Here is a 21,419-nt window from a genome sequence, read left to right on the forward strand (position 1 = left end):
TCAATCATTCCTTGGTAGTGTCTTGATAGTAACTTTCAACATTGACTACCCACCTACTTCTGGGCTCCCCGCTGGATATGGTGGTTCTTACCTTTACCATCACCTACAGTGTAGGCATTGGTATTTCTGTTGAGCAAACTGCTTCAGAGATTTAAATGACTTAAGTCACATGGCTTGTGCCTGGCTGAGGTGGAATTCAAACTAAATCTGGCTACCTTTACAGACAGCTCTGTTTCCACCATCCTGGTCTTTCTCTTCCCTCTCCTCACTGCTGTCAATTGAAATCTTCCTTCCTCTTCTCACTGCTGTCAACTGAAATCTGTCTTTCCTATTCTTGTGTCCAGTGGCTTCTTTACCTCCAATCTGCCCAGTTCCATTTCATCCCGTCACCAACAGATTTTTCCCTGTCTCCTTCCTGGGAGACATTTAACAACTTCCGTTATCTCTTGAAGACATCTGGCATTTAAGGCCTCCCTCTCTGGGCTCATTTCTTATATTTCTTCCAAAGAGCTATTTTTGTGTATTCCCAATGTACTTTTGTATGTACTATGATTTTTAAAAGACATTTTCTCTACCTGGAAATACTGCCCAGATTAAATCTCAACAATGGACATGAACTTGGGCAAACTTTGGGAGATGGTGAGGGACAAAGAGGCCTGGCATGCTGCAATCCACAGAGTCACAAAGAGTTGGACACAACTGGGCCACTGAACAACAACAGCAATGTACTTTGTGTATGTACTATGATTTTTAAAAGACATTTTCTCTATCTGGAAACACTGCCCAGATTAAATCTCATTAATAACATAAAGATTTTGCTAACTGGGTGAGCCTGTTGTGGCTGTTGTTACTATTTTAACAAACACAACTCTTTAGCTAGTTCTTGTACAGAGTCATTATTCAGAAAATACAAGGTATTACAGTACAGCTATTATTGGAGACCTCTTTTTGATCTCAGCATTTCTTAATAGAAGGCATCCAAATTGGAAAAGTAAAACTGTCACTGTTTGCAGATGATATGATACTATACTCAGAAAATCCTAAACACAATACCAGAAAACTACTAGAGCTCATTCATGAATTTGGTAAAGTTATTGGATGCAAAATTAATATGCAAAAATCTGTTGCATTTCTATACACTATCAAAGAAAGATCAGAAAGATAAATTAAGGACACAATCACATTTACTTTCGTACCAAAAAGAATAAAATACCTTGGAATAAACCTACCTAAGGAGGTGAAAGACCCTTACTCTGAAAACTGTAAAACGCTGATGAAAGAAATCAAAGAACACACAAACAGATGGAAGGATGTACCGTGTTCTTGGATTAGAAGAATCAATATTGTCAAAGTGACCATACTGTCCAACACAGTCTACAGATTCACTGCAATCCCTTTCAAATTACCAATGACATTTTTCACAGAACTAGAACAAAAGTTTTTTAAGTTTTTGTGGAAACAGGAAAGACCCTGAATAGTCAAAGCAACCTTGGGAAAGGAAGAAGGAACTGGAGGAATCAGGCTCCCTGTCTTTTGAAGCTATACTCATCAAAACAGTATTGTACTGGCACAAAAACAGAAATATAGATCAATGGAACAGGACAGAAAGCCAGAAATAAACCCATGCAGTTATGGTCAATTAGCCTATGGCAAAGGAGGCAAGTATATACAATGGTGAACTTGGCATTTCTTAGTGCCCTTGAGTTCAGCAGTTCTGTGACTCCTGTAGCCATTCTCTGGCATCCCTATTCTTTTCTGAGGTAATGATATCTACTCTGGAAATGCACATGGTGGGTGTAGAGCTCAAAGATCCCTAATGCAGCCTTATTTATAACTTTGGAAAGCTGAAAACATTAAATTATTTTAGGACAATAATGTAGCCATTAAAATAATCTTTGCAAGGAATTTTGAACACATGGGAAATGCCTTTGGATATGTTAATAACAGCAACAAAAGAATCAAGCAGATAAGCAGTGAGGGCTGCTGCTGCTGCTAAGTCACTTCAGTCGTGTCCGACTCTGTGCGACCCCATAGACGGCAGCCCACCAGGCTCCCCTGTCCCTGGGATTCTCCAGGCAAGAACACTGGAGTGGGTTGCCATTTCCTTCTCCAATGCATGAAAGTGAAAAGTGAAAGTGAAGTTGCTCAGTCGTGCCCGACTCTTTGCGACCCCATGGACTGCAGCCTTCCAGGCTCCTCTGTCCATGAGATTTTCCAGGCAAGAGTAGTGGAGTGGGGTGCCATTGCCTTCTCCGAAGCAATGAGGGCAGCAAACAATAAAAAGCAATATACAAATTACCTTTTCATTAAGACCTCAAATATATCAAATATAGGGGGAGACCTTTTGATTAAAGAATTATTAGTAATTTTTTTTGGCTTTGCTGCAGTTTTCTATACTTTGCAAGTTTTCTGCTTTGAGGCCATAAGCCTTTTTTTTTTTTTGACTGGTGGTTTGTGGGATCCTAGTTCCCTGACCAGGGATTGAATGCAGGACCATAGCAGTGGAAGTGCCGAGTCTTAACCAGTGGATCACCAGGAAATTCCTGAGGGCATAACTTTTTATTCTCAAACAAAATAACATGATGACTTACAACAAATAATGATGCAGGGATAATTCCCTGTGTTGGGGTCCCCAGGATTATTCCCAGATTCATTGATTTGCTGATAAGACTCATGATACTCAGCATATATTGTAAAGGTGATTATGATTTATTACAGCTAAAGGATATAAAGCAAAATAGAGAGGAAACCAGGGGAAAACTTCCAAGAATCCTCGCCCAGTGCAATCACACAGAATGCACTTAATTCCTCCAGCAATGAATTGTGACAACAACATGTGAAGTCTTGTCCACCAAGGAAGCTCATTAGAGATTCAGTTTATATTGGGATTGGTCACATGGGCAGGCTCTGCCTGGCACCTACTAAAACCCCAGACTCCCAGAAGGAAAGGAGAGGCTCAGCATGCTGTTTCTGTAAACAGTTGGGGCACAGCTAGCCACTCTTATCAGGGAAAGTGGGAATTCTCTGGAAATCCAAGTTCCAGATTCCAGTAAGGGGTCAACCTTGCACCGGCCTTGCCAAGGCTGGCAGCCTCCGACCTGCTCTGTTAACTCTTCTGCAACTTCCCTTGATCCTTGTGGCTCACGCTTCAGACTTCCCCAGGGAATAAGGACCTGGATTCTTACTTGCCTCATAAACCCAGAATCGATGCCACGGTGGCCTTTGCAAAGTCCAGTAAAGAGACTGATAATGTTATGTTTGAGGCACGGGATTACAGAGAAGTCCATGGCCCACAAACGCCTGCTTCCTCCCACCCACGCTTTTCTCAGGGTTGGAGAGGTGGTCCCCAAGTGGTGCTGGCAGGGAGCCAGGGCAGCTTAATGAGTACCAGTGTGCCAGCTTCAGGTTCCTGGCTGCCGACTTTGTGTGTTTTTCCTTTGGCTCTAACTACTTAAAAATCAGTTAGCTCACAGTCCTTGGAATGCAAGCAGCACAGAACTGTTGTTTTAGGAATGTAAGTCCCATGGGCCCTGGGACTCTGAGTGCAGTTTGGGTTCCTTCTACAAACAGAGTGTGTCAACATTCCCCCCGTGGGACATCCTGGAGAGTGATGACTTCATGCTCACTAGCTCAGATTCTAACCCAGGAGCAGGTCTCAATGATGTCACGTCCTCAGCGTGGGTACAGAACCACAGGGGATTCAGGGAAATTCCTTGCTCTGCTCCTGTCCCCCATCTCCTGTTGTTTTTTGGCCGTCTCTAGCACCTGCCTTGACACCAGTGAAAGTAGCTAAGCTGCAAGAGTCAGTTTGACAAAGAAATTCATGTTCTTACCACCTCTTCCAGCTGCCCTTCACCCAGTCTGTGTTCAATGGAATCTGAGCCCCCTTTGGCATCAGATAAAGAAACAAAATTTTATTGTGATGGAAGCAAGCCCCTGTGTTTATTCAACCTACCCAAGAAAAAGAAAGCATTTCTGCTCATACTTGCTTACTGTGATTAGGCTTGATGAATACTCATTGTTCGTTTATTTCTGAAGTGGGATGAATGTTTATTTTATGCATGTGCTTACTTTTACTTTTTATCCCACCCCCCCATTCTGTTTAGTAACTTATATCGATGAAGATGAAAATGAAATACTTGAATTGTCATTAAATGAAACATTCTCGGTCATGCTAAAGATTCCAGAGCAGTGTGTTTCTGAAGAGGAATTACCTGACATGCTCGAGAAGCGGGTAAGTTACCTTATGTATTGTTACTAAGTTCTTAGCATTAGAGTGTGAATTCTTCTGGAGCAGCTGGGTTAGAGCTAGCCAGTAAGTAGCTTCAAGCTTGGATTCTTTGGATACTGGCAGAAACCAGTGCTTAGAAATAGATTTTCTGTAGTGCAAAGCTGGAAGGAAGAGCCCTGGCCTCCTGCTGAATGTGTCCTGGAGGACAGTATTCTGTTTCTCACTCTGGTCTTAGGTTTGATTCAACCTGAAATTTTATTGAGGGTCTGTGAGGTGCTAGACAACATGCTTAGTGCCAGGGCCACAGAGGTTGTGCCCTCAAAGGGGGCTCAAAGTCCAAGTAGAGGAAGCAATTAAATAGTTATGAGCAGTGTGGTATGTTCCATCACCAAGATATGTACAGTGTGATTTACAGCCACAGAGGAGGGATGGAGGCTTGGAGGGCCTCCTGGAGGAGGCGATACTCAGGATGAGTCTTGAAATGTGAAGTAGGGGTATTCCAGATTAGAGAGCAGAGAACATAAGGGTATCTGCCCAGCGGTGTGCTATGACCTCCGCATGCTGTGTAGCAGAAATGCAGAGGTGAGGCTGAACGAAAGGAAGGGGTCAGATCATGACCCCTGGTTCTTTGGTGAGGTCCTGGAAGATTTTAATCTGCAGGCTGACATGGTCAGTTTCTCATTTTAGTCTTTCTGTGGTGATGGGAAAACATTGGAGGTGGAGTGCTTAGTTAGAAGGTATTGCAATAATCTGGTGAGGGAGACAAGTGAGGGAGCCTTGAATTAGGGCAATGTCAGGGGAGATAATTGAGGTTCAGGTGAGATTTCAGAGGTCTGTTCCCTCAATAGGACTTCATGGCTGGTAGGATGTGGGCTGAGGAGAGCATGGCTCCAGACTTCTGGTTGGGTGACCATGTGGGTGGATGGTGACATCATTCATGGAGCAGGGGATGCAGGAGAAGGAGCCTCTGTGTGTTATGGGGGCTCTGCAGTAAGACCACGAGGGTTGGTTGGAGCGGCCCTGGTTACCCTGTCAAAGACAGAGTGGTTCACAGTCAGACCCAGGAAAGTTTTTGAGAACTCTAAGCATGACCAGCCTGCTGTCTGTCACTCTTGTCCCTGTGGTAGATAGGTTGAATGGGGTGAGTTCCCTTTATTTCCTGAAGGGCAGAGTCGTAACCAGTGGATGGCCAGGGAAGTCCGCTCTTTTTCATTTTTGATGGAGGGATTTGCATTGGCCGAGGAGAGACCGAGTGAGCCAGGATCCACAGGTGTCGCTGTTCCAGGCTAGCCTCTGTGTCAGAGGGAGATGGATATCAGGCAGTCACTTACAAGCCATCTCTCTGGTCATAGAAGCAGATGTGAGCAGATTCTGCAGGTGTTTTTAGTTCATCGTGGTATAATGGCTGAGGAACAGGGACTGGTGGGTCTCTGGGGCAAGTTCACAGGCCTCTTTGAGTTGGTTCCTACTGTGATAAATGGAAATCACCTCACTTTCCCTGCATACCCACAGATGCATATAAAGAACTTTGTAAGGCATTTTTAAAAAGAATTATCTGATTTGCAGATGAAAAACATAAAGTGCAGTGAGGTGAAGAAACTTCTGCTCTCCGGTTTCCCAACAAATGTTCAAGAAAAAAAAATGGGGAACTTGGAGATATTACTATCTTACTGTCAGATTGAGAACCCTTTTCTTCCACTTAGGCCAGTTTCCAGGTTTGGAAAGTAAATGGGAATGGATATTGAAACACTGCGCCCCCTGTTTTGCTTTATTGTCTTGCTTTTCTACGCACAGTTTTCCTGGCTCCTCTCATATCTCAGTGCCAGTTTCCTTCTATTTGGGTTGGGTTGATAACTCAGCTTAAGCTAGCCTGGTAGCTACTCGGCGTCATAGCTCAGCTTACCTGCTCGATGCCAGAGTCAGCGCTGGCCCCTCTGATAATGCAGGGGACGTATCCTCTTCCTCTGGAAGATTTTTTTTTTCTTTTTTTAACACTATCACTTTAAAAAAATTGAGATATAGTTGATACATACAGTATTATATGTTTCAGGTGTATGACATAGTGATTCACAATTTTTAAGGTCACATTCCACTTATAGTTGCTAAAGAATATTGGCTATATTCCCTGTGTTATAGAATATATCCTTATCGCCTGTTTATTTTATATATAGTAGTTTGTACTGCTTAACCCCCTACCTGCATCTTGCCCCTCCCCCTTCTCATTCTTCCCTGATAACCACTAGTTTGTTCTCTGCATCTGTGAGTCTGTTTCTTTTTTGTTGTTGTTATATTTACTCATTTCTTTTATTTTTTAGATTCCACATATAATTGATATCATACAGTATTTGTCATTCTCTGACTTATTTCACTTAGTGTAATACCCTCCAAGTCCATCCATGTTGTTGCAAATGGCAGAATTTTATTCTTTTTAATGGTTGAGTAGTTTTCCATTGTCTACATATACCACATCTTCTTTGTCCATTCATCTGTTGATGGAGTCTTAGGTTGTGCCCGTATCTTGGCTATAGTAAATAATTGTGTGTGTGTTCAGCTGTGTTTGACTCTTTGTGACCCCATGGACTGTAGCCCATCAGGCTCCTCTGTCTGTGGAATTTTCCAGGCAAGAATACTGGAGTGGGTTGTCATTTCCTTTTCTGGGAAATCTTCCCACCTAGGGATTGAACCCCTATCTCATGAGTCTCCTGCACTGGCAGGCGGATTCTTCACCATTGGACCACCTGGAAAGCCCCATTGTAAATAATGGAAACTGGTTTCTGATGAGCCACTGTGCCTGACTTTGGTGATCAGCTCACTGCGCTCAAAGCTCAGTTTGCATTCAGCCTCACTGGCACAGTTTGGGAAACACCAGAGCAAGGGGTGAGGAGCGCCTCTTTTCACTTTTTTGATCCCAAAGTAGTGTGGTTGACAGCTCATAAATATGTAAATATTTCCTAATCATAGTAGGTGATGGTGCCACAAATAAAAATGTTAGAGTGGACACTGAAATTGATCTAGTATACCACTCCATCTCTTAACGTGAAATCTTAAAACTTTTTCTGAGTATCAATGTGCAAAAAACACAGTGCTTAGGCCCCTAAGAATTAATGAAAGGAAGAATGAGAGGAAGGGAACAAAGAAGGAAGGACAGACATAATTTCTGACAAAAGAAGCTCAGTCTAAAAGGAAGAGAGGGATAACCAGGTGGAATTTGATGTATGACGCAGGGCACCCAAAGCTGGTGCTCTGTGACAGCCTGGAGGGATAGGGTGGGGATGGAGGTGGGTGGGGGCTTCAGGATGACCGGGACACATGTATACCTATGGCCAATTCATATTGATGTTTGGCAAAAGCCATCACGATATTATAATTCTCCTGCAATTAAAATAAAAAAATAAAAGGAAGAGAGGGATATTGTTGTTGTTATTATTGTTATTTTCAGTGCTTGAGAAAAAATGCCCTCTCTAGCATCCTCATCCTCCTCCCTGTTCTGAGCAGTCCTGGGACTGCTCCAACCTCCGGGTTTTCTAAATGACTGTTGGCCTGTTGGCAACTTTCTCTGGGGCTCAAAAACTCTAAGACGGCCCAGTCATTTTCCCCACAGAGTTCTTGACACTTTTTATGCTACTTTCGTCCTTGTTCAGGAGACACTGTCCCCCTCGCTTCATTTCCACTGGGTTGTGTGGTAAAACGTGAGGACGCTGGGCTTAGTGTCTAACATCCAGGACTAGATTCCTTGCTAGCAGAGTGACCTAGAGCATGTTTTGTAACCTCCCTGAATGCCTAGACTTTTTTTTTTTAATCAGCACAAAGGGAACAGAGAGCAGAGATAGCAGTGCCTCTTATGTCAGTTTCTTATGCAGACGACAGCCATAGTGACAGGGTTACAGGAAGTGCTCGCAACCCCTCTGCTCTACCTTGGAGAAACTGGATTGTCACCAGTGAATGCAGTGGGACCAAACAACAGATGCAGCCTCCCTGAGATTCTGCTGAGGGTGGGTGGGAGACGATGGGCAGGTTTTCCTTGGGGGTAGTTCTGCTGTTTGCTGCGGAATAAAGCAGTGAGGCGACAAGCCATGATGGGTGCAGCGGGGCACACCGAGCTCAGCACAGAGGAACCGTGGGGGTGAAATTTCCAGAACGACGTTAAGGCTGAGGCTTCAGGCCGGCAAGAGTGGATCTAGCTACAGGCTTGCTTCCAGCCTCAGAGCTGGATTCGTGCTGGGGGTGTACCCAGATCCCAGCACTGTCCTGCCTGCTAAGAACAAGGCATTTAAACTTCAAAGTAATAATTTTGAAGAGATGCAATGTAAATATGTTCAGCCACAAGTTCTGGGATACTATAGGTTAGGATTTACATCTCTGAGACATGATGAAAAGACTGATCAAAGAGTGGGAGAAGATATCTGTGACATAAAACCAACAGCGAGTATCCAGAGTGTAAATCAGTTTGGGTAAGAAAAATGCAACCCAAGAGAAACAACACTGACAGACAATTCAAAGGTGAGAAATCCCACAGAGTTAAGGATTTTCATGAAAGACATCCTTCCATCTTTTCATGATAAGATGCTCAACCTCACTAGAATGCAATATGACAGTGTGAAACACAATGAAAACTCATCAGATTGGCAAAAATTGTAAAATCTGGTTATCTTAAATGCTGGCAAGGCTGTGGGCAATAGAGCACTTGTGCATTGCTGGGAGGCAGTGAAATGGAGTGCAATTCAGAAAGAGTTAAGGTAGAGATGTGCTAACTTTTAGACCCAAGTCCACCTCTTGGTATATGGCCTAGGAAATCTCATACCTGTATGAGAAGAGGGGCTTGGGGATGTTTAAGCAGATCGCCTCAGCACAGTCGTGGCAGGAGGCGGTCGGAAGCAAAGCACACGGCCACCAGGATGGGGAGGGAGGGGGTGGAGCTGTCACTTCACGGAATCTCTGCAGAGTTAGGAGTCAGACTGAATGACCTCCATCTGGATGTACATTGTGTTGTTTAGTTGCTCGGTTCAGTTCAGTTCAGTTCAGTTGCTCAGTCGTGTCCGACTCTTTGCAACCCCATGAATCGCAGCACGCCAGGCCTCCCTGTCCATCACCATCTCCCAGAGTTCACTCAAACTCACGTCCATTGAGTCGGTGATGCCATCCAGCCATCTCATCCTCTGTCGTCCCCTTCTCCTCCTGCCCCCAATCCCTCCCAGCATCAGAGTCTTTTCCAATGAGTCAACTCTTCGCATGAGGTGGCCAAAGTACTGGAGTTTCAGTTTTAGCATCATTCCTTCCAGAGACCACCCAGGGCTAGAGTTTTCTCCAACACCAGAGTTCAAAAGCATCAATTCTTCAGTGCCCGGCTTTCTTCACAGTCCAAATCTCACATCCATACATGACCACTGGAAAAACCATAGCCTTGACTAGACAGACCTTTGTTGTCAAAGTAATGTCTCTACTTTTGAATATACTATCTAGGTTGGTCATAACTTTCCTTCCAAGGAGTAAGTGTCTTTTAATTTCATGGCTGCAGTCACCATCTGCAGTGATTTTGGAGCCCCCAAAACATACAGTCTGACACTGTCTCCAGTGTTTCCCCATCTATTTGCCATGAAGTGATGGGACCAGATGCCATGGTCTTCATTTTCTGAATGTTGAGCTTTAAGCCAACTTTTTCACTCTCCTCTTTCACTTTCATCAAGAGGCTTTTTAGTTCCTCAGTTGTGTTCAACTCTTTGCCACCCCACGGACTGTAGCACGCCAGGCTTCTCTGTCTTTCACTATCTCCTGGAGCTTGCTCAAACTCATGTCCATTGAGTCGGTGATGCCATCCAACCATCTCGTCCTGTGTCATCCCCTTCTCCTCCTGCCTTCAGTCTTTCCCAGCATCAGGGTCTTTTCTTTTTCAGTGAGTTGGCTCTTCAAATCAGATGGCCAAAGTACTGGAGCTTCAGCTTCAGCATCAGTCCTGTCAATGAATATTCAGGGTTGATTTCCTTTAGGATTGACTGTTTGATCTTGCTCTCCAAGGGACCATTGTGGGTAAACTGCAAATGTGATTTGAGTGAAAAAAATCAAGTCAGAGAAGGTGTAGAATATGGTATGTTTTATTTGAATAAAAACATGCATTGAATTTATATATGTATTTCTAAAAAGATCACGTCTTTGGGGACTTCCCTGGCAGTTCAGTGGTTAAGACTACACTTCCAATGCAGGGGGCATGGGTTCTCTTCCTGGTTGGAAAACTAAGATCCAGCATGCTGTGTGGAGCAGCCAAAAAAAAAAAAATTATGTATACTTATGATTACACAAGGGAGTGTTACATTCATAAAAACATGTGCAGAAAAGATACATGACAGCTTCAGGACAGTGGTTAGTAGTGGGCAGGGAGAGAGGACAGCGGAATAGTGTGTGAGAATAACTTTAGCTGTGCTGTGTTTCTTCAGGTAAAGGGCTCAGCTACATATGGTAAAATGTGAAGGCATGAAACGTGGGTAGTGGGAACACAGGTGTCCTTATTTTTTATGGTTGCAACACTTGATGGCTAAAATAAGAACTTTGTGTCTTTGCAATTGTACCACTCATTTGGTTGCATTATCCAGAAACCACATGGCTGTGTCTCCTTGGAGTGAAGTTCCAGGGAAAGGAGAGAAGAGGCCTTCCTTTGTCTGGTGATATGCAGGCCCCTGAGTCGCCTGTTCTGAGTCTTCCCAGCCCTTTGGAGATTCCCGCCTTCCTGTGGTGCTTGGGTCTGTGTGGGCTCAGGCTGTTGACCAGTCAGACCACAAGTCACAGGTCAACGTGCAAGAGATGCTGAAAATCCCAGCCTGATCACCTGGTCCTTACAAATGCTGCTGCTACTGCTAAGTCATTTCAGTCATGTCCGACTCTGTGTGACCCCATAGACGGCAGCCCACCAGGCTCCATCATCCCTGGGATTCTCCAGGCAAGAACACTGGAGTGGGTGGCCATTTCCTTCTCCAATGCATGAAAGTGAAAAGTCAAAGTGAAGCCGCTCAGTCGTGTCCGACCCTCAGCGACCCCATGGACTGCAGCTTTCCAGGCTCCTCCCTCCATAGGATTTTTCAGGCAAGAGTACTGGAGTGGAGTGCCATTGCCTTCTCCGCCTTACAAATGAGGTCCCTTTAAATGAGTGCCAACTTGAATTTAGATTGGTGTGGGGCCCACTCTCTTCCTGTTTCTTCACCCAGAGCCTCTTGGTAAGTTCATTCCTCCCTAGGGTGGAATTTCCATCACCTAGGAGTAGTTTTGCTTTGTCAGGTGATATGCAGTATGATCTGGCTGTGATGTGTGGTTGTTAACTTGTCCCTGTTTGCTTTAGGTTACACACGTGTACAGTGATTCACCAGCTCTGAACCGCTATTTCACTTCGGTTGAAGTCATGGACTTCAGGTAAGAATGTAGAGTATTACAGTCTCTCTCTGAAGGTGGACAGTCATCATGAGTTACCCAAAAGGACTTCCCTAACCCCAAAGCACGAAGTTCAGTTCAGTTCAGTTCAGTCGCTCAGTCATGTCCGACTCTTTGCGACCCCATGAACCGCAGCACGCCAGGCCTCCCTGTCCATCATCAACTCCTGGAGTCTACCCAAACCCATGTCCGTTGAGTCAGTGATGCCATCCAACCATCTCATCCTCTGTCGTCCCCTTCTCCTCCTGCCCTCAATCTTTCCCAGCATCAGGGTCTTTTCAAATGAGTCAGCTCTTCGCATGAGGTGGCCAAAGTACTGGAGTTTCAGCTTCAACATTAGTCTTTCCAATGAACACCCAGGACTGATCTTTAGGATGGACTGGTTGGCTCTCCTTGCAGTCCAAGGGACTCTCAAGAGTCTTCTCCAACACCACAGTTCAAAAGCATCAATTCTTCGGGGCTCAGCCTTCTTTATAGTCCAACTCTAACATCCATACATGACCACTGGAAAAACCATAGTCTTGACTAGATAGACCTTTGTTGGCAAAGTAATGTCTCTGCTTTTTAATATGCTGCCTATGTTGGTCATAACTTTCCTTCCAAGGAGTAAGCGTCTTTTAATTTCATGGCTGCAATCACCATCTGCAGTGATTTTGGAGCCCAGAAAAATAAAGTCAGCCACTGTGTCCACTGTTTCCCCATCTTTTTGCCATGAAGTGATGGGACTGGATGCCATGATCTTACTTTTTCACCCTCCTCCTTCACCTTCATCAAGAGGCTCTTTAGTTCTTCTTCACTTCTGCCATAAGGATGGTGTCATCTGCATATCTGAGCTTATTGATATTTCTCCTGGCAATCTTGATTCCAGCTTGTGCTTCCTCCAGCCCAGCATTTCTCATGATGTACTCTGCATATAAGTTAAATAAACAGGGTGACAATATACAGCCTTGACGTACTCCTTTTCCTATTTGGAACATGGACCACAGCCTTGTCTAACTCAATGAAGCTATGAGCCATGCCGGGTAGGGCCACCCAAGACGGATGGGTCATGGTGGAGAGTTCTGACAAAACGTGGTCCGCTGGAAAAGGGAATGGCAAACCACTTCAGTATTCTTGCCTTGAGAACCCCACGAACAGCATGAAAAGGCAAAAAGATAGGACACTGAAAGATGAACTCCCCAGGTCGGTAGGTGCCCAATATGCTATTGGAGATCAGTGGAAAAATAACTCCAGAAAGAATGAAGAGACGGAGCCAAAGCAAAAACAATACCCAGTTGTGGATGTGACTGGTGATAGAAGCAAGGTCCGATGCTGTAAAGAGCAATATTGCATAGGAACATAGGAATAGGAATGTTAGTTCCATGAATCAAGGCAAATTGGAAGTGGTCAAACAGGAGATGGCAAGAGTGAACATGGACATTTTAGGAATCAGTGAACTAAAATGGAATGGAATGGGTGAATTTAACTCAGATGACCATTTTATCTACTACTGTGGGCAAGACTCCCTTTAGAAGAAATGGAGTAGCCATCATAGTCAACAACAGAGTCCAAAACGCAGTACTTGAATGTGATCTCAAAAACGACAGAATGATCTCTGTTCATTTGGGCTATGTCATCTCTGGCCACTAGAGGGAGCACTTTGCCAGTCGTTGGCAGGGACAATGTTCTGATTCACTACTGGGACTGGCTTGACTGCAAAACTTAGCCTTGGGTGAGAGTCTCAGATGTGACCACTCTTAAATATTTTATTGCTACTTCTTAAACTAGGCCTTTAAAAAAAAAATCTGGCCTTCTTGAACCAAAGGATAATTGTGAGAATTCTAAATGGGGAGGTAGCATTTAACAAGCTGTGTAGACCATTGATTAGCTGAGGATAGCCGTATGATTATTTTTCTTTTAGAAGTAGGAGAATATGTTCTAGAAAGAGAAAAACTCCCTTTCCTAGGTCCCCTTACTGAGAGTTGCAAAACTGTGGGAAGTAGAAACAGGACAGAAACAGTTTCTCACTTTGGGGACAAACCAGGGAGGTAAGATATGCTGCAGGTACCCAGGGCCATCTGGGGAGTTTAGGATTGTGTATCCTGCCAATGCAGGGAGCTCTGGGCCCTACTTGGGCCATTTTATAGGTTAAGTGATGAACTGATTAAACTGGATAGCTTTGACAAGCACCTGTGGGAGAAAGGAGACCAGGGAGAGAAGGGCTTCCTTGGCCTGCCTCTGGGCAAAGCGTGGTGTTAGGCAGCTCTTGGAGCCTCTCCTGCGTGGCCTCTCACGGCGGGCTTCTCGGGGTTGGGTTTTAGGTGAAAGGAGGAGGTTTGGATAACTGCAATTTTGTATGATAGGTGCATTGACAAGGGCTCTTCTAGGGTAGTACACTCTTTGCTTTTTTATACTGGGAGAGCATGTAGAACTCAAAAGATGTTTTTGCTAAAATCAATTTCCTGAGTTGCAGTCTGGTTCTGTTGATATGTTTATTGTCTCTGTTTGGTTTGCCTTTCAGTGGTGAAAACGCCACAATAATCTTCCGCCTGCACTTCAGGGTTCCTCCTGAAGATGACAGTTTTATGAAGTATGTGATGAGTGAGGAGTTCGTGCTGGGTGTTTTGCAGCAGGATTTCCATGATCAGAACATGGCTGGTTGTGAAACTCTGGGGCTTGATCCAGGATCCCTCTGCACCTACGATAAGTTGAGCATGTCCGGAAGGCAGAGCTGTGACGGTAAACGGGGGAACCAGGTGGGGCAGACAGCTTGCTTTGATTTCTGAGCAGGCGATCTTCCATGTCCATGGAGGTCACCCAGTCCCTACCCTTTGTGAGCACATAGAGAAGCTGGAAAAAAAAGTCATGGAAGCAAACTATAAAAATGAGGGTTGCTATGTGTTTCCTCGCTGTGGTTCACCCACATTCAAAGCTCTGAATCCCATGTCACAATATCATTAGACACCTTCATGGAAACGCTGTGGTCTCACCGGAGAAGCAAGTACTGAAGAATTTGAAGTAAATGGTATATTAAATTGTTGAAAGACGGTTCAATCTGGAGAATATCTTTTTCTGTTGAAGCCCACTAGTCTAAGATATTAACAGAGGGACATAAAAAGGCAAGCTTGTCTCTTTCTTAGAAGATTATAAGCAAAATGTGCATCCACGTTTAAGAATGGAATGAGGAAATGGACGTTGTTTAATAAGCATAGATGACACCCCACTTGTAAGAATCTGAGAACACTATACAAAACCTATCAGGAAGGAAGGTGGGAGTTGAGATTACCGCCAGCCTCTGAGACCTCCTCCCTGTGGTCTGCACTGTTGACCTTACTTTCCATTCTTGTTTTCCACTTCTAATTGCTCACTTGGATGGGTTTTGGATCTTGGTTAGTCCATAATGCTAATGATTTTGGATGGTTCCTTATCCACAATCCATCAGAAGCACTCTGTACATCAGTGGTAAATCCTAGTTGAATGAATGACAAAGGCAGTCACGAAGGAGATGTGGTGAGCAGCAGGCGTGGGGCCAGCCAAGGGTCAGAAGAGTGGAGCAGATTATAGAGCACACACATCCCCTGCGGTGTGAGAAGAGGTGTTTACCGTGATGACACTCGATTCTTGGGGACAAGAGGTGGAAGTGGACTAACCTTGGCCTGGGAGAGCAGAGAGTTATATAAAGCAGTTCTTAAAGCATTCTTTTCCCCAAATGAATAAAAGGAATGACATTCAGAGGGCCAGCTTCTAGCTCACTGGGAAAGTCACACAGTGAAGAGTTTCCTCACTGAGCATCTGAATAGATGGAGTGTGTCTGTGGGCCAGACCAGTAACATATTGTGTGGAGTGAAAAGGTTCTGCCTCCTCCACAGGAATTCTAAAAAGAAAGAAGGAGGGAGAGAAGGAGGGAGGAAGAAAGGATCCTTCAGCCCCGTCCTGTGTACAGCGGAAAGAGAGAAGAGGCCCTCTGGCCTGCTGTGTGGTGACTGGCCTGGACTCTCTGAGCCTCCTCTCTGAAACTGTGGTCCCCAGCTCTTTCCAAATGGAGATGAGGGATTAGGAGGAGGGTGAGAAAGAGTTGAGGAGGATTATGAAGCTGGGAAGTCCACACAGTATGGCAAACAGCAGGTTGCTTGTGAGGCCTGACAGACCTGGAGGTGAGCCTCAGACTCTGCGTGGCCCCCAGGATGCAGCCGTGAGCAACAGCGTTTCTGCTTCTCAAGGAGACCGCACTCTTTCTCTCGGGCATTTCTCCTGGGCAGGGGGGGTCTCCATGACCCCACACCCTCTTTGCAGAGCCTGGACAGTGTTTGATATTTTCAGGAGTGTGAGTATCAGTTTCCTCTCAAATGGAAGGGAAGACAGTGACCATTTGGAAAGCAAGCAAGGACAAAGAGAGTCTAGAGGGCAGGGAGGCAGAGGGGCAACTCAGGGCAAATCCAGAGGGAGGGCGGAGAGGGGTGGCAGGAACCAGAGGGGCCCCAGGAGGGACCAGCAAGGCCTGGGGTTCTGAGGCCGACTCCCACGTTCCCAGGCACTGTGGGCTTGGCAGGGTAGCCCCTTCTGCGATGAGCTAGGCAGCTGGTTTCCCACAAAGATCATGTTCTAATTCTTCAAAGAGCAAAGCTTCTTTTTTTTTTTTGGCCATTAAAAAAAATTATTGGAGTATAGTCAGTTTACAGTGTTGTGCTAATTTCTGCCGTATAGTGACGTAGTTATACCTATATCTATCTGTCAAAGAGTCGGACATGATTGAGCGACTAAGCACAGCACGTATCTATTTATATGCATATGTTCTTTTTCAGATTCTTTTCCATTGTGGTTTATCATAGGATATTGAATAGAGTTCCCTGTGTTATACAGTAAGACCTTGTTCTTTATCCATTCTCTATATTATAGTTTGTATCCACTAACCCCAAACTCCTGATCCATCACTCTACCAGCCTTTCTCCCGCTTGGCAGCCACAAGTCTGTTCTACAAAGGGCAGTGGATTTTAAAATTGCTTGGTTCAAATGCCCCTTAGAGAATTTGGAGACAGCCGTGTAATTTCTCCCTGGAAAAAATGCACACACTCTTCCCCCTGGACAGAATTTTACAATTTCAGGGATTCCAAGGATTCCCTGGAGCCAGTCTGCAGTTCCTTGGAATTTCCAACGTGTGTGCTAGAGAACCTGAACCTTAAATTAGCTTGTAATTTGGATCCCTAAGGGATTGTTTGTGTATTTTTCATTCTCTAATTCGGGAATATGACTGCTTGACCTAACTGCAAGCATTTTGATGCCTTCTACAAAGAAAAACTTCCTTTAATATTAGAATCATAAGGGAATTTTTTAATTTATATTTTCTTGCAGTGTTAATTGAGATATAATTAACAAATAAGACAGTATAAGTTTAAGGGTTACAGAATAGTGACCCAACCCATATATTGTGAAATGATTGCCATAATAAGTGCAGTTAACGTCCATCACCATCACCTTGTAAGTTACAAAACTATTTTTCCCCTTGTGAGAACTTGTTCCCAGGACTGATTTATAACAGGAAGTTTGTGTTTTTTGACCACCTTCATTCAATTCCTCCTCCTTCACACCTTGCCTTTTCAGTTCAGTTCAGTTCAGTCGCTCAGTCGTGTCCGACTCTTTGCGACCCCATGAATCGCAGCACGCCAGGCCTCCCTGTCCATCACCAACTCCTGGAGTTCATTCAAACTCATGTCCGTCGAATTGGTGATGCCATCCGGCCATCTCATCCTCTGTTGTCCCCTTTTCCTCCTGCCCCCAATCCCTCCCAGCATCAGAGTCTTTTCCAATGAATCAACTCTTTGCATGAGGTGGCCAAAGTACTGGAGTTTCAGCTTTAGCATCGTTCCTTCCAAAGAACACCCAGGGCTGATCTCCTTTAGAATGGACTGGTTGGATCTCCTTGCAGTCCAAGGGACTCTCAAGAGGCAACCATCAATCTGATCTCTGTTTTTATGAGTTTGGAGATTCTACATGTAAGTGAGATCTTGCAATATTTGTCTTTCTCTGACTTATTTCACTTAGCATAATATCCTCAAGGTTAAGGGAATTTTTTTTTGGTGATGGATTGCTCCTTCCCCATCCCCCTATTCCTTGAGCTTCTTCATCTAGTGGAGGGTAGGGTCTTGAGATAAGGAGGGGAAATATGTTTTACAATGTAAAACAGCTGTATGACTTATTTTGAACCTTGTGAGTTATTTTGGACGTGGGGTAGTTATTTTGTACTGTTTTCTGACCTGTGAAGGAGTCAACCGGTAGACTGAGTAAGGAACAAAAGCAAAAACTGATCAGTGTGAGAGAGAAGAGGAAAGAGTTCCAGGCAATGAGAATGATGAATCTTGTTTTACAAATCTGGGGTAAACTATGGGCTGCTGGCAGAGAGGCCAGAGTGCGCATTCTGCCCTTGAAAAGACTACCTGGGGTGTCAAGGGCAACCGTTGAGGTTGTTTACAGATTCCCCAGAAAGCGCAGTGTTTATCCAAAGAATACTGCTTCTCAATCAGTGCGGTTTTGTCCCCCAGGGGTATTTGGCAAGGTCCGGAGACATTTTAATTGTCATAATTGGGAGTGTATGTGGGATCCTAGCATCTAGGATGCCAGAGGCCAGGGATTCTTTAAACCTCTTACAAAGCACAGGACAGATTCTGACAGCAAAGGAAGATCCAGCCTCAAACATCAACCACCAGAACCCCACTGTGGAGTACGTGGGCTCCCCGTGTCTTGTCCTCAGTCATTGCCCAAATGCCTTGGCCTTAGGCCAGCTCTGCACCATTTCCCTCATTAGAATTTCTCACTGTATATTGTGCTTATATTAAAAAAAATGAAAATTTAGAAATATTTTTATGATTAGACTATGGAAAAAAGATTGACTGTTAAAATGTCCTTTGCATCCAAAAGTCCTCATCAAAATGTTGTTTATCATGAATTATGCCAAAGTAAATAAGCAAACAATGTGTTATTTCCTTTTTTTTTTTTTTTTAAATGTGGTGGGGGTTGTCTCACAGTTTTGAAAGAGCTTACCTACCCTCAACTTTCCTCATTCCTATTTAGTTTTAAACAAACAAAAAGCAGCAAAAATCAAAAACAAAGCAAAATTTTATCTATCCCCAGTGCAGGGGGGGAACCTCAACTTAACTACCCAGGTCTAAACCCGATCTGTTATTTCCTTTTGAAAGGAATTCAGGAGTTGTGAACCTGTGTGTGTGTGTATGCTACGTGGAGAGTAAATCTCCTCTGTTAAGAGTTTACACATATTCCAGTTTTACATTGGAGTTCATAATCAAACCCAGTGAAATAAAATAAAAACATAAATGTTTAAAATAATTATGCCTTTTTTTTAAACGGTGACTCTTGTTTCTATTTCCTTTTCAGAATGATGAAGGTTGATCTATGTCTGACAGTAGCACTCTGCTGAACTTTGGGATGCGGAGAGTTCATTCCACTTTACAGAAGAGATCCTGAGAATTAACATGGAAGGACTCAAAATGATGAGAGGCGTGGAGGCGGTCCTTTTCCTCCAGCTTCTGCACAGTTAGAGTCTGCTTCAGTGTTTAACAAAACAATACTCCAGCTCTGCCCCAGCTGGGTCCGGATGGGGTGGCATGATGGGGCGCCTGGCAGACCTGCAGGGGGAGGTCCCTTCACCCACAATGGACACGCTCTTTTTAGGGCAAGGGGTTCTTTCAGGCAGGATCCCGCCAACCGGGGCTGGAGGAGAGAGAACAGGGAGAGGCCAAGCAAGGGAGAGTTCAGCCAGTTGCTCTCCTCCCTCTCAACCCTACATTTGACCTACCTCCAGACAAGGCTGTGAGGAAAAGGCGTGCACTTTGTCAAAGGTAATTAACATTGTTCATGTCTACTTCCAAGACACGTTGACTTGTCACATCTCAGGAAACCAGCCTTGGCATGTCACCCAATGTTACAGCATTATGTAACACTACAGAAATGAGATGTGTGTTTCTTAATTATTTCCCTGCATAATTACTGTGTCTCCTGAACACCTCTTTTGGAGACACGGGTCCCTGTGAATTTTGAACACACGGCTCTTCATTTTGGATAGTTTGTCCATTTATATTTTCATCAGCTTCCATCAGACAATCGTTAAGACTGCTTACCATCTGCTAGAGGTAGTTCATGTTGACTTTTTGTTATCTGGGGTCACTAGCCTTCCTGTAGGACTCAGTGTCTTCAAGCACTGATTGTGTATCTTATTGAAGATGGTTGTGAAATAGGAAGAACCACTCTCAGAACTAAACCGCTGGAAGTTTAATGCCAGATCCTTTGGCAGGTGAGGGTTGGGGGGTACAAGAGGGACTGTGTTGGTCGCCTACAGACATAGAATTACCTGTCAAGAGGGAACAGAGTGTCTTGTTAGGAAAATAACATTGCTGGAAATTTTCCAGGCAAGTTCTGTGGTTACGTAATGAGAGGTTCATAGCCTCAGGATCTTAACTGGGCCCGGTGGATGATGTCAGGGGAGGGCAGCTGTGTAAGGGGATGTGTCAGAGTGTGCATCTCAGGCTAGGTTTGTTGAGCTCTTTAAGACCCAGGACTCTGGATAATGTGAATGTGCTTTGTTATTTAATTGGAAGATATGTTTATTGTAACTCGGTGTCTCATTTTGAGCATAGTTCCTTAAACTAGTGAAACAGGTGAATTTCCCTTCTTCCTCTTTATATTTTATATGTCAAACCTAAACTTTCATGTTTGTACTTTTAAGAAAATAATGAAGAACTTCTTTGGAGAGGATTTAAAATATTGACAATAAATTATTTTTGCTTCCATTTTGCTGTATTAATGTTTGCTCTGTAGGCATTAACTCTCCAGGGCCTGGGTTTGGACTGGCGTGTCCTTGCAGTAATTGGTGTTGGAAGCGACCTTTTCATGAGGGCAGCTTCCCCTTCTGAGTGAATAAGATTGAACCCGCCTGGGCTGGGTCCTCCTCTCCCTGTTCCTGTTGCAGAGGGGCTGTCTCTTCTCGCCACTTCCCTTGGGGCCCTGCGGGCATGACCAGGTGTCTGAAGAGCCTGGGGCTAGAAGGAAGGGCTGGTTCCTGTCTGGAGGCAGGACTGGGTTTGGTTCTGATCTTCCCTTCTCTGTTGGAAACCACCAAGATACAAGCACCTTGCCTCAGGTTTTGACCACTTGAAAGTCATAGAGAGGATTTTCTGTTGGTTTGACCCTTCTGCCCAAATGGCGTGGAAAGAAATGAACTTTGTGATTAGAGCATTTTGAGGTGTTTGGGGGGGGAATGACATTTATACACATTTTGCTACAGGAGATGAATTAATTGGCTCCCACGCATCTTTATACCACATGGTGCATAAGAAGGTTTCAACAAATATCTGTGGTATAACAGCATTTTTTTTTTTTTTTTTTTTGAGGCTTGTGAGATCCTAGTTCCCTTACCAGGAATGGAACCCAGGCATTGGACAGCCAGGGAATTCCCAAGTGAACTATTTTGGGGCTGCCTCTCTGTGCTGTCTGCAGGATCTTAGTTTCCTGAAAGGGATCGAACCTGAGCCCTCTTCAGTGGAAGCATGGAGTCCTAGCCACTGGACCACTGGGAAATCTCTCACTGAAGGACTTGAGAAGAAAAACTGGGAGTCACTTAAGTATGGACAGAAAGTACACAACAGATCAGTGGAACCTGCCCTCTCCCCATCTCCAAAGAAAATTCTAGCCATGTCCCATTCTTTTCTGCCTTTCAGTTTAACTTAGTTTTGCAGATTGTTTTTAATGATGTGAGTTGCAGAAGGCTACAGAATATACTAATGAAGAT

At 44.4% G+C, this 21,419-nt stretch overlaps 1 protein-coding gene across 1 annotated transcript in view; it reads left to right on the forward strand.

Moving 5' to 3' along the window:
- C2H3orf52 (chromosome 2 C3orf52 homolog) overlaps window positions 1-20,406 on the forward strand; it is a 40,907-nt gene extending 20,501 nt beyond the window's left edge. Inside the window, exons 3-6 of the mRNA XM_055570271.1 lie at window positions 4,107-4,234; window positions 11,556-11,626; window positions 14,145-14,362; window positions 19,010-20,406. Coding sequence (XP_055426246.1) covers window positions 4,107-4,234; window positions 11,556-11,626; window positions 14,145-14,362; window positions 19,010-19,014 — 422 coding nt within the window. The 3' untranslated portion in view covers window positions 19,015-20,406. The remainder of the gene's footprint in view (window positions 1-4,106; window positions 4,235-11,555; window positions 11,627-14,144; window positions 14,363-19,009) is intronic.
- Window positions 20,407-21,419: the final 1,013 nt, after the last annotated feature.

Source organism: Bubalus kerabau, chromosome 2, assembly GCF_029407905.1.
Source record: "Bubalus kerabau isolate K-KA32 ecotype Philippines breed swamp buffalo chromosome 2, PCC_UOA_SB_1v2, whole genome shotgun sequence".
Lineage (NCBI taxonomy): Eukaryota > Metazoa > Chordata > Mammalia > Artiodactyla > Bovidae > Bubalus > Bubalus kerabau.